Source organism: Zerene cesonia, chromosome 20 (assembly GCF_012273895.1).
Source record: "Zerene cesonia ecotype Mississippi chromosome 20, Zerene_cesonia_1.1, whole genome shotgun sequence".
NCBI classification, from domain to species: domain Eukaryota; kingdom Metazoa; phylum Arthropoda; class Insecta; order Lepidoptera; family Pieridae; genus Zerene; species Zerene cesonia.
In genome coordinates this window covers 6,443,965-6,459,358 of record NC_052121.1, presented here as the reverse complement: position 1 = coordinate 6,459,358, position 15,394 = coordinate 6,443,965, and the positions used below count along the sequence as shown (strand labels likewise).

Here is a 15,394-nt window from a genome sequence, read left to right as displayed (position 1 = left end):
TAAGCTAGGCTGCGAGCTGGAGCCGAGGTGTAATGGAGTTGCGCTTGTCGCAGATGAGGTTGGTTTTTACAGCACGAGTTGTTGGCCACCCGCGGCGCATCAACCCCTCCCCAATCCTCATCCCCGTCTCATTATTTGCTTCCAATTCACTTTTTACGGGCGCTTTTGCCGACTCGATAACGAATTGTAATCAACACAAACAAATACGAAATGTGTGGGATTCGGTAGCGGTGCATCTCTTTTTCTCAATACACACCGTATTCTCTTTTATTTTTCTTTTGTCATAGTTACTTTTAAATTAACTGTCTATAAAAACTTTTTCTTTACATTGAAATTTTGCTATTGGAATATTGTCTTTCGTGATTCGTAAGCCTATGATGTTAAAATACTGCACAGTGCCAAATACGCCTTGATGCACAGATGCGTGTATTAATGTGTATAGAATACTATCGAAATGTAGTTATATTGTAGTAAGTAATATAGGGATCGAAGTTCAGTCAGAACGACTTGTTGAGTGAATTTCTATGAACACATTACCTAGTTACGTACACTCTGCTTATTTTTAATATTTCACCCATATTTCTAATCTAAATAGTATTTCTAAATTCGGCAAGCATTTCTTAGTAACGTACAAGTTTTTGATCTACACATAATAAAAAATCTATTTCATTATATTATTTGCTATCAAATATTATGTTATTTTATTTATTATAATACCTGTATATAATATCTGTTGCACGACTCATGGTACGAAGCATTATAAAGTAGTATTATCGAAATATCTGTTTTGCTTCGGTTCGGCAACTATTCTACATTTAAATTTTTATGTTTAAAAAAATTCCAGAAAAAGTAAAAAAAAAAAAAAAATTCTCGTCAGTCAATTCTTTTTTTTTTTGTCTTTTGGGACACGATGACTTGCGTAAAAATTCATGAATTGAATAATTTTTTTTTTTTTTGTTAACTTTAGATCCACGATGCGGTGATTGGTATTGAAAATGGTTTAATTGTTTAATTGTTATTAATAAAAAATCTAAAACTAACAAAAAACACCTGAGTGCTTGTATACCTATTACGAAATGTAAACCGCCTTATACCTTTAAACAAGCAATTCTTGTATATATATATATATATATATATATATATATATATATATATATATATATATATATAATTGGAATCTCGGAATCGGCTCCAACGATTTTCATGAAATTTAGTATACAGGGGGTTTCGGGGGCGATAAATCGATCTAGCTAGGAATTTTTTTTAGAAAATGTCATATTCGTGTTTTATTCGTGTTTTTTTTTCCTGACATCTATTGGTGAATACTAATACTATTTTGCTTCGTAGATAGCTGGACAACTGAAATAACACATAGGCACTTTTTATACCGATATTCCTACGGGACACGAACTTACGCGGTTTCAACCGCGGGTCACAGCTAGTGAAATGTAAACCGCAAAATCAAATAAATAGTATACTCTATTTTGGAACACTCGATTATCCAATACATTACCTAACTATTTCTTTTTATCGAACGAATGAGTATCACGAGTCGTGCACATTTGGTTTTGCCAAATTATATAAGTTTTGCAGCCAAACATTGAAAACCTCACATAAATACTACAATAACCAACTTCTATTGCGAAAATTGCATTGAGAAATTGATTGATAATACAGTAATCGAACAATAAATAAATGAAACTGCTCTCCCTTGTGGGTCAAAATGAAACATCTGTTTTACTCATTAAGTTATTTTATGAATGAGTCTGTGATCAGTTTTCTGTGCTTTATTTATTTATAACTAGCTTTTGCTCGCGGCTTCGCACTCGTCATATTTGTAAATATTATACATATAAACCTTCCTCTTAAATCACTCTATCTATTAAAAAAAACCACATCAAAATCCGTTACGTAGTTTTAACCATTTAAGCATACATAGGGACATAAGGTAAATAGCAGTGGTGGCGCAGTGGTGAAAACCTAGGACTGCAAAATCGATAAGTGGGGGTTCGAGACCGGGCGAGCGTGCAGGAAATAAATTGAAAAACCAATTGAAAAATCAATTTATTTTTCTGCACGCTCGCACTGCTTAAAACGGTGAAGGCAAAACATCGTGAGGAATGTCCAAGAATCAAAAGTTCGACGACCTGTGACATCTGCCAACCCGCACTTGGCCAGCGTGGTGGATTATGGCCTGAACCCTCATAGGAGGCTCGTGTCTCAGCAGTGGGAACATATATGGGCTGATGACGAGGGACATAAGGAGAAAAGAAAGCGACTTTGTTTTATAGTAGTGATAAGCGGTCATTTTATGAGGGTTATTTTTAGGAACTCTTTACGGGAATCGAACTGTTCCCAAAACAACTACCTTACCCAAACAACCGAATCATACAAACTACCTACTAAAGAACTGTATGCTGAATGCATAAATGAATGTATTTACCTATAAAAGCATACCTATTCACAAAATTATATATTATTCCTAGTTTTAAAAAATCTACTTTAAATATATCTTTACTAATAAATCAATACTTAAGGTCAAATATATGTTCCTGAAGAACATAATATTTCATTTTGAATTTAATAGACGATCGATTTTTTTCTATTGATTAGATATTTTTGATTAACTAAGTACATATAGGTAATATCTACACTATTAAAACAAATGTAAATTTTATTATGATTCTATCTAATTCAGTCATTTTCATATCGTTTTTACTCTTCAATATTTACTGGTGAACTACTTTTGTATCATTGCCAGCGTCTCCAATGAAAATTGTCAATAACACCAAAATGTAAATTAAACACCATTACATATTTTAGACAATTTAACATCGGTATCAATAGATTTTTGAAAGGCAAATTCGTATATAAAGTCTATTTCATTTTTATAATCTTTGCATATTTCCAAGTACCCATTAGTTATAGATATATGTCAAGTAAGGGTCAAGCAATAAAAATACAAATGTCCACTGGGAAAATATATTTCAATTTTATAAAATCAATTTCAGGCAATCAACTTGCATCCTTTGTACATACGTAACAGCATAATTTATAATTTTTACACATTTATTCCTTCTATTTTCAACATATTATCTATTTTGTGCAATTATAAAACATAAGTATTATATTTTAAGTTCACAAATCTACATATCTGCAGTATTTTAAGAGAAGAAAATATATTGTTAGCTCTAAAGTTTTGTTATTTTATAAAAAGTGAATTATATCAAATTCTTGGTTAACAATCTTAACTGACAAGTGATGCTGTTAAATCAACAATTATTCTACTTCAATCTATATACGACGATGTAACAAACAAAATGCATAAATGGTTATATAAATCACGAAGAAAATGTGAAGGATCAAAAGAAATAGATGGTCAAAATTTTAAATAACGTAGGTATACAGTATAGAAAAGAAAATAAATATTACCTAGTATCGGCTAGCTGTTGGACAATGGTCCGCGTCTGTACCGTTCAAAAATAAGCCATGAATATTTTAATTCTTTTTAGTATTAGTATAAAATAAAATAAAAGTTAAAATTTTGCCCATCTATTTGTCGGACCTTTTATAATTACATTATTCGTAAGGAACAATAATCTATTCTATAAATTTATAAATAAACTCTGATTTTGTTGGGACCTGCTGAGGTATTAATAATTATTTATTACAATAAGTTACCAACTGCAATTTGGACAAGTGTTTAACTACTTAAACTATTCATGATATTACATCTATCATAATAATAAGACATTCCTTATAGTATATGCTAAACTGTACACTTTAGTCTCACAGGATACACTAGGCCTCACACGACGCACTTTTCAGTCCTTTTTACACTTTGACGTTACTTTACATGACGTGTTGATATGTGCTATGTACAGATGGCGTGGTCAGCCAGCGGTATCACAGAAGCGACGAGGAATGATGCGGCACGGGCGGCGCCGCGCACCCCCGTCACACTAACGTCCCCGGCTTTACGTCCAAAGGATGCTCTGGAGACCTCCCTCCCACCCCACTCTCGCCTTGACTGTTTTCCTCTGAATCAGAACAAGATTCTGAACTTCCCTTTTTGCCTCCGTTGTGTGTTTTCACATGCTTTGCGAGATGATCGGATCTCATGAATCGCTTATTACACACAGGGCACGCGAATCTCTTTTCTCCGGTATGTGTGCGAAGGTGTCGCTGTAACTCATCCGACCGTGTAAATCGTTTGCCACAAAATAACCAATTACACACGAATGGCCGCTCTCCGGTGTGCCAGCGCAAGTGAGCTTTTAAATGAGACGTCTTTCCGTATACTTTTCCACATCCTGGAATGTGACAACTATGAATATTTTTTTTACGTAAATGCGCTCCGGCGGGTCCGAGTCGCTCAGCTTCTTGACAGTTAGGGCAGTCACATGTAGCTCGACCGGCGTATCTTCGCTGTGACCGTGGTGATGGAGCTTGTGCAGGGGGTGCAGGTGAGCCGGGCGCATGTAGCCCAAAAGATCCTTGGGTGGGTAAAACAGATTTATAAGCGTCTTGCAACAGGTGAGGAGCCGGTGGGAGTAAATGAGCACCGCCCGAAAGAGAATGAGTTAGTTGTGAATAGTCTTGGCCTGCATAATTTGCCATTTGACCTCCAACGTCTAGCCAACCACTATGAACATCCCACCAAGTGCTTCCAACTGCCCCTACACCACCCATTTCCGCTGCTTTAAGCGCTCCACTACCACCTCCACCTCCAACATTAAAGGGCCAGGATTCATAAGGATGTCTCGAGTACATTGAGCCAAGGCTTGCGCTGGATTCACTTTTTCCCAGAAGTTGATCTCCTGACGATGGGAAATAGAGGTCATTTCCATAGGTGGGTGCTGCTGCGCATGACGTTGGAGCCCGGCCGTACGGCGTACAAGATGGCGGCTGTGTGCGAGGGGCAACACCAGCACCCGGCGGCGAATGCGTCCCCGGACTTTTCTTCCACGGATGAAATCCCTTGCCCACTGCAGCGTCCGCTAGCGGAGGAGGAGATTTGCTGGACAACTTGTTACACTGCGCTGCTAGCATCGCCAAAGGCGTGCCGCGTAAGCTCGGATGCTCCTGGAAAAACGAGAAGTCAATAATTATTCATCACGACCATAAACGTGATACGATTTTAATTAACTGAGCGAGTTTGAACCGTGAGAATCTGTTTTAGTGTCGAATCTGATTTATAGCCTAATTTATATGGGAATCAATGCTGCGGCGTTAAGCCTGGGGCGTTTAAAACAATATAAATAAATTAAGAAAAGGTTATAGGTGGTGCATTCACAATTAAGTAGATCGGTGACAGCTCCCGACCGCTACCGCTCAACATCGCCGCAGGACATCATAATTAATAAATGCCTCCTAACGACGTTGTACAAAATACAAATGCCATTTAAAATCTTAACGTCAATAGTGTGCAAATCGCAAGTAATTTTTTTTAGTACTATTATTATTTTAGTGCATAATTTAATCTTTCAATGTACAACTGAATATAAATCCTTCCACCGGTGTTTTTATCCTGTTGTATAAGGATGAGTGGAAACAGTATATCCGACCGGATATTTCACCCCAATATGAGACAAAGGCTCAATAAAAAAGCTTCATTGAGAACAATAATATAATCCTGGGCTCGGGACACAGGACGGGATGAAGGGTGCGGGGTTCAACCACGCCCATTACATTGTGATTGGTGCAGCTGTCGTTCCAGTGTGCGCGGGGCTTTACATCTAAAATTTTATATGAGCTATTTTATATCTTTGACAATTTTTTTTCATGAATATAAATGTTCATACTATTAAACTCCTACGGTAGTTCCATATAAAATGATACATTTTAATAATATAGGTAGTTCGTGTGCTTTTGTGTTGATATAAATAATAAATTCAATGCATCCCTAACATCTAGACATAAAGGTAATTACATAATGGTCTTAAATGCTAAACAGCATTTTTTTCATACTAATATTGTCGATAAGAGAAACAGCACCATATCAGACTATTCGAATAAAATTATTCCATTACCCCAGTAATTACCAAGCAACTTAATATTTTTATTGGCATTTGCATGTTTCTCGTATTTAATTCAAGTAACAGTAGTTCTGGAATCGTCCAATTGTTATCAGCTTAATCTATGAGTCGTACTTTATTATGGGTCACAATCAACTCCATGACAATTACGATTACCATAAAAAAATAATAAAAAACCACCAAATTGCGGTATGAAGTCTCCGGTCATTTACATTAGAATAAATGAAAAAGTGGATACATCAATTTCACTGGGCAGTGCCTATTAATTTCTATGAAGTCTATATTAAATTGATGTTAAAATTTTAGCATATTTGGTTAAACTAGTTTATAAACCGGCATGTTAATCAAGTTCGCAACCAATTTGGTATCTTCAATATAAAACATATTGTGAAAGAAACAATTTATGGATAACTATAACGAACGAATTTGTGTGTAATGTCCCTAAACAAATGTTTCTATAGAATACTGTTAAACAATGGTGGCTTCCCTTGTAGGTATATGTTATGTTTTAACAGAGCATTTGATAAGTTTTAGAGGATAGATATACTTTAAAGTATGAAATATATCGTACAAACTATTGTGTTTATAACAATAGGTACAAAATTACTTTTTCATCATTCATCATCATTTTCATTTTCATCGTTGCACAAATTTAGAAGCCATCCTAAACATTTACTACTTATAATCCGAATTATATTACGAGTAGAATTAACGTGAGAAGGCGACGGTGACTTCATAATTACGCATTATGGCTCATTCGGGTCCCGGCCGAAACGGAGTGATATAGGTAATTGGTCAGAGTTGGTTTGAAGCCAGATTGGATCAAAGCGGAGATGGAGGGCGCGCCGACACCGCGGCGCCGCACAGCATTACAAACTCGATAACCTTTCCTTGTCAAAAATGACGAAGATCTTTTGTTATAAAAAACACGGGAAATCAAAACGTCGTTTGTGTTAGATGTTACAGGTACGATGTAACTTTCATTTTAAATTATTAGTGACATTATTTCCTTTCAGTTAAATGGTAAAGAAGATACTGTTATTTCTCAATAAAGAAGATACTGTTGCTTTTTGCTGGAGTTTTCCATTTCGATTGGGTATAATAATTTCATATCTATGTGTAAATGTACTAGTATTAATGTATAGGTATTTAATGTAACGCGAATATAATAAATAATATCGTCGAATTAAAGTGTATAGACCACCTAGAACTAACTAGACATAGCTTAGAATCAGTTGCTCTCATTAAATAAATTATTTAACATTTATCTAACATGAGTCATAAAATTTAATGGTGTATCACAATTAAATTACTCACATTAACGTGAGAGGTTAATAAATCGTAGAGGACGTGGGCAGCGCATGGCAGCAAGTCAGCACGTCTCAGTCTTATAGGATAATTTAAAATTATCTACCAAAATTATGATGAGCCCAAATGAATATTCAAGAGAAACGCTTAGCCCTCGCCGTGTTATTATGATGATCGTGAAGTCGTTACTGAGAAAATTGTATTTCATAAAATTCATAACTATACTTATTACCTAATATTTTTCCGAAAACACGTTATTGAAAGTAATGAGGCCAATCATCGATCTCTATGTACTCAGCCGATTATACGGTAAATTGCTTATTTATTATCTGCCTTAATACTCCGCGGTACATTCGTGTTTGTAATTATCTTTCTCATGACGAAAGTGTGAAATTCGTATCTAAACATTTCTTATTTTATTTCTAACCGTATACAATAAATTTGTGGAGATTCTTGTGCGACGTGTTCATTAAAGATACCATTTTTTTTCTTAACGCAATAGCAATTGGAGCGGCATAATTTATTGGCCGAGTTGATAGCTCGAAAGTAAATTGTCGTCGGCTAATTGTACAATTAGAGAATTACCGAGTTAATTCCGGCTGAAACTGTACGCAATGGTGTAGCGAGCTACCCTCGGGGCGAAATCTCCCCAACATAACATTCTAATGCAAATCAACTCATGTTGCATCTACAATTTATGACATATTGTCTGGTTTTGTCGTTTAAACCAATCTAATGGCGTTTGTGAATTTAGGGGCAGCTTTATAATAACATTTGCAAGATAGACTTTTACATACCGTTTATTTTTTTTTGTTATGAAATTGAAATGATGGCCTATTGTATGAGTACATGGATGATGTAATATATAATGAGACTAATAGAATAAAGGTAAAAATGCTCAATTTTCAAATTAGAAGGTTAAATTTTAAATATTTATAATAAAAAGACAAAAAATGATAAATTGACATTAGTACATACACATTATTTTTATTTAGACTTACTACATGGATTTCAAAACATATAAAATTAAACAATACTTTTCGACATATATGAAGGTATGAGATAGAGATATATATAGGCTATTGATTTATCGTGTCGTTATCGCCCAATTAGCGAGTGATGTCATATTACAAAATGGTTCAATGGTGATTTTCTAGTGAAAGCGTAACTCCATAATTACCCCGGAGGAAATTGGTAAGCAAAGGGTTTCATCTTCATCAGTTGATATCCGACTCTTATATCGATTACACGGGAAATGATATTCCGTTTTGACGACGCAAATAAATAATATATTTATAATAAACTAAAGACGAAAGTTATTGATATTGTTTATACGGACTTATCTACTGAATGGACAGTAAAGAAACAAAACACTACAAACATAATTAGTCATGATAATTCATTTTGAATAAAGGTTAAAAGACAAATAAAGTGTTAAGACTAAGAGAGCTTTATGTCAAGGTATATCCTTACTAATATTTTAAATGCGTAAGATAGTTTGTTTTTACTGATCTTTAATCGCGTCGCGAAGAAGTGTATTGTATATTTTTTTGTCTGGAGTGAATTAATAGGAGGTTAATGACAGAGGCTACATACTGCCATGGTTTGCCACGGGAATTTCCTTTAACAAGGAGTTCGAAGTCACGGGCGGAAAGCTAGTTGTAGTCATAAAACATATCTACTAAGTACATTGAAACGTGTTTGCCCTTTAAAAGTATTATCATCAAATTAGGAAAATAGCAATTCTTTAAACAAATACATACAAAACGTATAAATAAAAGGTAGGTAGGTGTATAAATATTTGACTTTAATAGTCTATTGATTTATCTGCTATAGTTAACTCAAAAAAGTCTGATGACGAAAAATAATAATAGGTTCGAATTAAGTAAAAGATAATGGAACACAGACATTATTTCTACATTAAGAGCCATTCAACACGCGATCCATGGCGGATGACTTTGAAACATTGCAATTTATTTTATCACATTAATGTTACTTTTATGAATATTTTAATGTTTATTCAGCATTAAATCTTGTAAGAAATGGAAGTACAAATTATGTTGATTTAATGATAATTTCCAGATAATGCTAACGTAATGACTTAAAATGTAAAAAAAATCGTTTCTTAACCAGTTCTGTTACTAAGTATTCCTCGATAAATCTCAAAGTAAAGTATTTCATAGCCCGCGGCATACATTGTACGGAGTACAGATTGAGCACGGGCATGTCCCACTCATTACCACACCATTTAAGTGTCTTCCAAAACATACGCATCGCCCATTCTTATAGAATATAGTGCGACAAATAATCTTGGTATATACAAATTCTAAAAGAAAGCTAACGTTTGTTTGGTTGTTCGTTTGAACGCGCTAAACTCGGGTAAATCTACTGGACCTATTTCAAAAATTCTTTTAGCGTCGGATATGTGCGTGATCCCTAAGTTATATATGTTTACTACGGGTTAAGTCAGGGAGATTCGCTAGTGTTAGATAAAATAAAAAAAATAGACAAAGATGAAATGAAAAACAGATGAAGGCGACAAAATTTACTATATAATGCAATATTTTCCAACGCTATAATATCTTCATTGTTTTATTGACGCCTGTGAAAACAAAAGAGATCCGCCACCAATAGACCGTGACAGTTTGAATTTTGTGACAAAAACCCGCCCTCGCATATGTCGAATCAAACGCACATGCGCATGAAAGGAACCGGACTACGTCACAAGCCGATAATTGGCATTTAAATAAATAATTTGGCTCGGAACAATTTGAGGAGCGGTCGCCATGTGGGCGCGTGAAGCGGACTAATGATCGTTGTAACTAGCGCGGTTTCACGCCTTCACTCACCCAAATAAGCCTGTGGCGAACAATATTTGTGATATTATAGACTTTGAACTTTCATTTTGGGTTTTAGGAAAATACATTTTTATACGTGATTGCAATGACATTACGGCATTTAAAACGTTGTTAAAACTATCTTCTTCCATCCTACTTCTAACTACGTTTTTATTTATCTCACTTCATCGCACAATCGACAAAAAGTAATTTTTATTTGTCAAGAAAGTATTACAACACTTTCTAGACAAATAAACAACAATTTTAAATTAACTTCCAATCAATTAACATCAATTTACAACTAACAGTTCCTCAGTCAGTTCATCACAATTTAGTGAACGTTCCGCCAGGTAAACTTAAATAGGTATTAACCATAGTAATATTTTGCGTGACGGAATTTGCTCCAAAATTTCAAAGTGACGCCCGACCTTCATAAGCTGGGTGGAGATAATAAGAGCAGCAATTTGACGAACCTGTTCTGTGTGTCGACAAAAAAGCGAACTAAATGAAACAGGGAACTCTTGCTTCGGCTTTGTTCTCGCTTGTTACTTGCATACTTTGTAAGGATATTATGATTCTAATGAAAGGAACATTTGTAATAAAGTTCCTTGAATTGTCATACGCATCTCATTATGTAATTGTGAATTTACATTACATGTCTGGTTAACGTGACGAAATAATTAATTAATTATTCAAGGGTAGATAGAAACATAATAATATCGCGCGAAAATATAGTTTTTTTCGATACAGATAAGAGCAACGGGTTAACTTAGCGTTACTACGTATTCGTAGTTTTGCAAGATAAATCAAACAAATGTCAGTTACAAATCTCAAAAGGAAAAAGTTCAAGGCCGTGTTGCGAATACTGTGGATGTCTTGCACCGTTGCGTGCTCGCCTTGGGCCTCCACTCAGCGTCGACACTTCCGAGAAAACATCGTTAAACTCACGTATTTTTGGTAGCTACATAATTCCAGTAATTTCCACAAAAATTATAATAATTAGCTCCATTTATACGATAGTAACAAACAAATAAAATATTTGGAGCATTGCCCGAGGGCGTACGAGTCGGCGTTTAACATTGATATGTTATTGTATTTAAGAATATCTAATACACTTTTATTGATTATATGAAACTTTAATACCCATATTCAATAATTTTGTTTGATATCCGAGTGTTTGAAAAAACCTGAATAACAGGATTTTGAAATTCATAACTCACTATGCATACCTTATCTACAGAATTAAAAAAAAAGACTTCACATAACAAACATCGGTTGGGCTTCCATTTAAATAAGAATCATATTTGTCATGACTAAATAGCTGTATAATTAAAAAAATAGTACTCTTGAATTAAGCAAAACCTCAATTTAAAAAAATATATTTAAAGAATTACAATTATTAAATACTAACAGCTGTGAATACAAAAGAAATATCGGTTGTAATTACCTACGTAAGCAGTTCTATAATATCTGGGACATTGACTTTTCTTTAAATACAGCCTTCCATTCAATAGATGCGGCTTTATTTTTTCAACTAATTCGTCGTTACTTTTTCTCCCTTATGAGTGGAGCGAACAAGGCATTAATTGCTGAGAAAATTACTCGAGTACATGTTTCGAGGGCATGCAACAGGGAATCATTGTAAGTAGGATAGTCTTAGAGCATAAAATAAATAATCATTATGCACTCCTACTTTTATTTCCCTCCAATTATACTTACATGAGATTATCATTTCTTCAATATTTTTTATTCATGTGTTGCATAATTACTCCATCCGTATCTAATTACCTATTTTACTTGTTGATTTAATTTGATAGAAAAACTGATATGTCGAGCGGATACCACATGCGTACTGACATCGGAATAAATAAGAGTTCTTTGTAACAATAGAGACAATTAGATAAGCAATAAAATAAAACACTATAATTTTCCATCACGAACGGATTGAAGCAGAACAATCGAGCTCACAGAGTTATGGAAGATAGCGAGCGATTACAGGCGCCGAGTGTTCAATCGTCACGTACTTATAGCGGCACAAGAACAAAGAGGTATTAAACAATTGGACACACAAAAAGTCCCATAATTCAATTTGCATTCCGCTAGATGAGAATAATGTTCTTCAAGAACTGTAGGTATTATGAGCCGCGGGCGACGCGCCATGAAAACTGCTTTCGCCGCTTTTCAACACTTCGGCGAATCGATTAGACACGATGCCTTTCGTGACTTAACACGGCCGTTTTCATTTCAAGTACTCGCTGCAATCTGTAGAACATCACATATCGATGTTGTTAACGAACGGGATATGTATCGGTCGTATATAGAACGTGTCGACAGGCGAGTCGCCGTCTTGAGTCTTGAATGAGGTGACTCGCGCATTATTATGATAATTCGGGCGGAGTCGATGGTATCGCTGGCTATCCGCTCTCGTAACACAATTGAATTAGCATAGCGGAGTGTTGGCCGCAGCGGGCGGTCTGAGCCACGCGACCACCAATGTACATGGCTAACATTTCATATTCCAACTCCTTTTTTATACCAACATCGTGAGGATATCCATTTTGGACATTACTAAAATAATGTCTATTTTTATCATTTATGGTGGTTGATAATTTGAAACTGTACTATGTTGAGTGTAACAAAATGTGCAGTTAAATACCGTTTATGAAATTTTCTTTCACAGTTTCACAGTTTCCCAAGGTCACTTTGGAAACGACACGGCTGCATAATATTTGATGGCGATCTTTTGAGGCGTGTGGTACTTCGGTGCGAGCTAGCACAATCCATGCTGTAGTGTGTTCGAATCACACAGCGAATATCTATCTAAAGTATCTAAAGTCAATAGACCGCAATTAGGCTCAAAACGATATGTAATTGCGCATAAAATGGGTCTAGTTGCGTCAGTATGTGGCTAGCGCGATGTGAACAGGGGACGCGTTCAATGGTTCAATGAAATGACCGCAACCGCCACAATTTCGGTTTTCATTTAATATTATACTTTATAGGCTACTTTTAAAGCAAGGAACGAACAAAAAATAAATGTCTCTTAACATTTTACTAAGGTGTCAACTATCAAGGCAGTTTTATTTCTGTCTCTGTAAGAAAAATGTATAATTTATAAAAGTCTCATATAAAGTGCTACAAAAACTTATATATTTTTGTTTAGTATATATTAAAACAATAACTTTACCACCAAAAACAATAGTAACAATAAGACCCTCTGAAGATCATTGCTACCATTAGTGCGGCCATCAACGGCAGACACGATTTAAAACCCTTGACTGAGGAAAGTGAAATTCATTGAGGTCTCGTATCGTGAAATATGGGCTGGAGGGTGATGTCATACGACCCTCCGCTAATGATAAGTGCAGGGATTTAAAGTATCCTAATAGAAAACATACTGTGTATTTGTTTGCTTGGATATGTTTATTAGAAAACGGTACTGGTAGTTTGGCATCGGACGGTTGATTTTTATTATTTTCATTGTTTATATCCTATCAGAGATTATGTAGCGTTAAGTTAAAAATTGTGTTATATCAATATAAAAACATTTATTGTTTGGTTCATATAATATGTAATAATTGTGAATGAAGTTCTTTCAATATAGCTTTAAATGATTTTTTATTCATTTTCAAATATTTAAAGAAATTCGTTAATATTTTAGAACAAAGTAACATAAACCTCTCCTATTTTTTTCTCCCTTATTATTTTCGTTTCAATAAAGCCAATTGCATTCCTTATTAACAATACAAGATATCACCATTAATTTAAAGTGTACAACGACAAATTGCAATCGGAAAATTTACAGTTAAAAGCCGGATGCTGTAGTTAATAGTTCGCAATTTCCTATGAGTCTTATTACGGCCATAATGGGACGCATGCGTGGCTTTACTAAGTAGGGGATTTATTTTTATAACACCGATTTTTAATACAGCGTGAGACTTGCCATTAAACGCAAAATAAGTTAATAGTTTTGAGTACCTTAAATTTTGTAAATGCATTACATAGATACATAAATACATATGATCCACCGTTATACATAATAAAATAGACAAATGTAATATACGCTTTAAACATATGCTAATTCGATAGTGTGGTGAAAACACAATGATAAGATAGAAATAATCACAAAGATGCCTCTAAACATTTCTTTAAACAATTTTCAAACTTTGCTTATATTCGGGCAGTAGTCATTTTCATTTTTAATTTCATGTTAAATTATTTTTTCAGGAACATAATTCGATTCATTCGGTTTTTAGTAAATCTTGTATCTAAAGAGCCGTTACACTGTTGATTGTGTGCGTGCGTCATTTAACTCTATTCCCTTAAATGTAGAATACATGTTGCATATACGTATTTCATTCATTGTCATTCCAAATGTCGCCAGTTAATAGCGTTAACCTTAAAGTATTTGCTGAATCACAGTCTCGATGTAATAACAAAATAGTCCACACGATCGTGCTTTGCGATGGATTGTGTATCATTCGCCACGGTGATATGATAAGCCAGTTTGTTGAATGGTCCGGAGAGATCTCCGCGGGTGGCAGGCGACGGGGCGCCCCATTGTGCGTATAAGTGCTAAACTAATTGTACTTTTCGTGACGGCTTAGCGACACTTGAGGCTCGGTGTTTTGGTTTTAGGGTGTCTCTAATCTTTACCTATTACGGTTATACAGGGTTCACGTAATCAATGTATGTTGTGATCCCGACAAAGCGTTGAACGTACAAGTAGGCACTTATTTACTTATAATATATGCTTTGTACTTGAATGCTATTTTTTCGGTTTAGACATCAGCTTATCATCAGTGTTGATTATGTCAATCAATATTAATGCTTAAATTATTGTTTAATACTTGGTACCGCTAATTAAATGTGCGATAAGGGATAAGTCAAAATAAGTATAAAGTCAGTGATAACAAAGTTTTAAATCAAATAAAGGTGACATTTATAGACACAATAGGATTATCAAATCATGTATCTTTCACGAGCGCATACAAAACTGACACAATCGTGTCATCAGATCGATAATTTCAACACAAATGAGCATCCGTGTTGGTGGAGTGCGCTGACAGTAGAACAAAGCGGCCGGTGCCGCTCCACTTTTATCGGGTAGTGGGTATTAATTAGTGATGTTGCGTCTTTGAAAATAACCTTCTCCGTTGTCAGGGCATCACGTATTGACAGCGCGATGATGCGATGACGCGCTCCGGCGCC

At 35.0% G+C, this 15,394-nt stretch overlaps 1 protein-coding gene across 1 annotated transcript in view; it reads right to left on the bottom strand.

Moving 5' to 3' along the window:
- Positions 1–3,244: 3,244 nt before the first annotated feature.
- The window catches only part of LOC119835086 (transcription factor Sp9), a 55,993-nt gene continuing 43,843 nt past the window's right edge, over positions 3,245–15,394 (bottom strand). Inside the window, exon 3 of the mRNA XM_038359701.1 lies at positions 3,245–5,085. Within this exon, the coding sequence (XP_038215629.1) occupies positions 3,958–5,085 (1,128 nt within the window). The 3' untranslated portion in view covers positions 3,245–3,957. The remainder of the gene's footprint in view (positions 5,086–15,394) is intronic.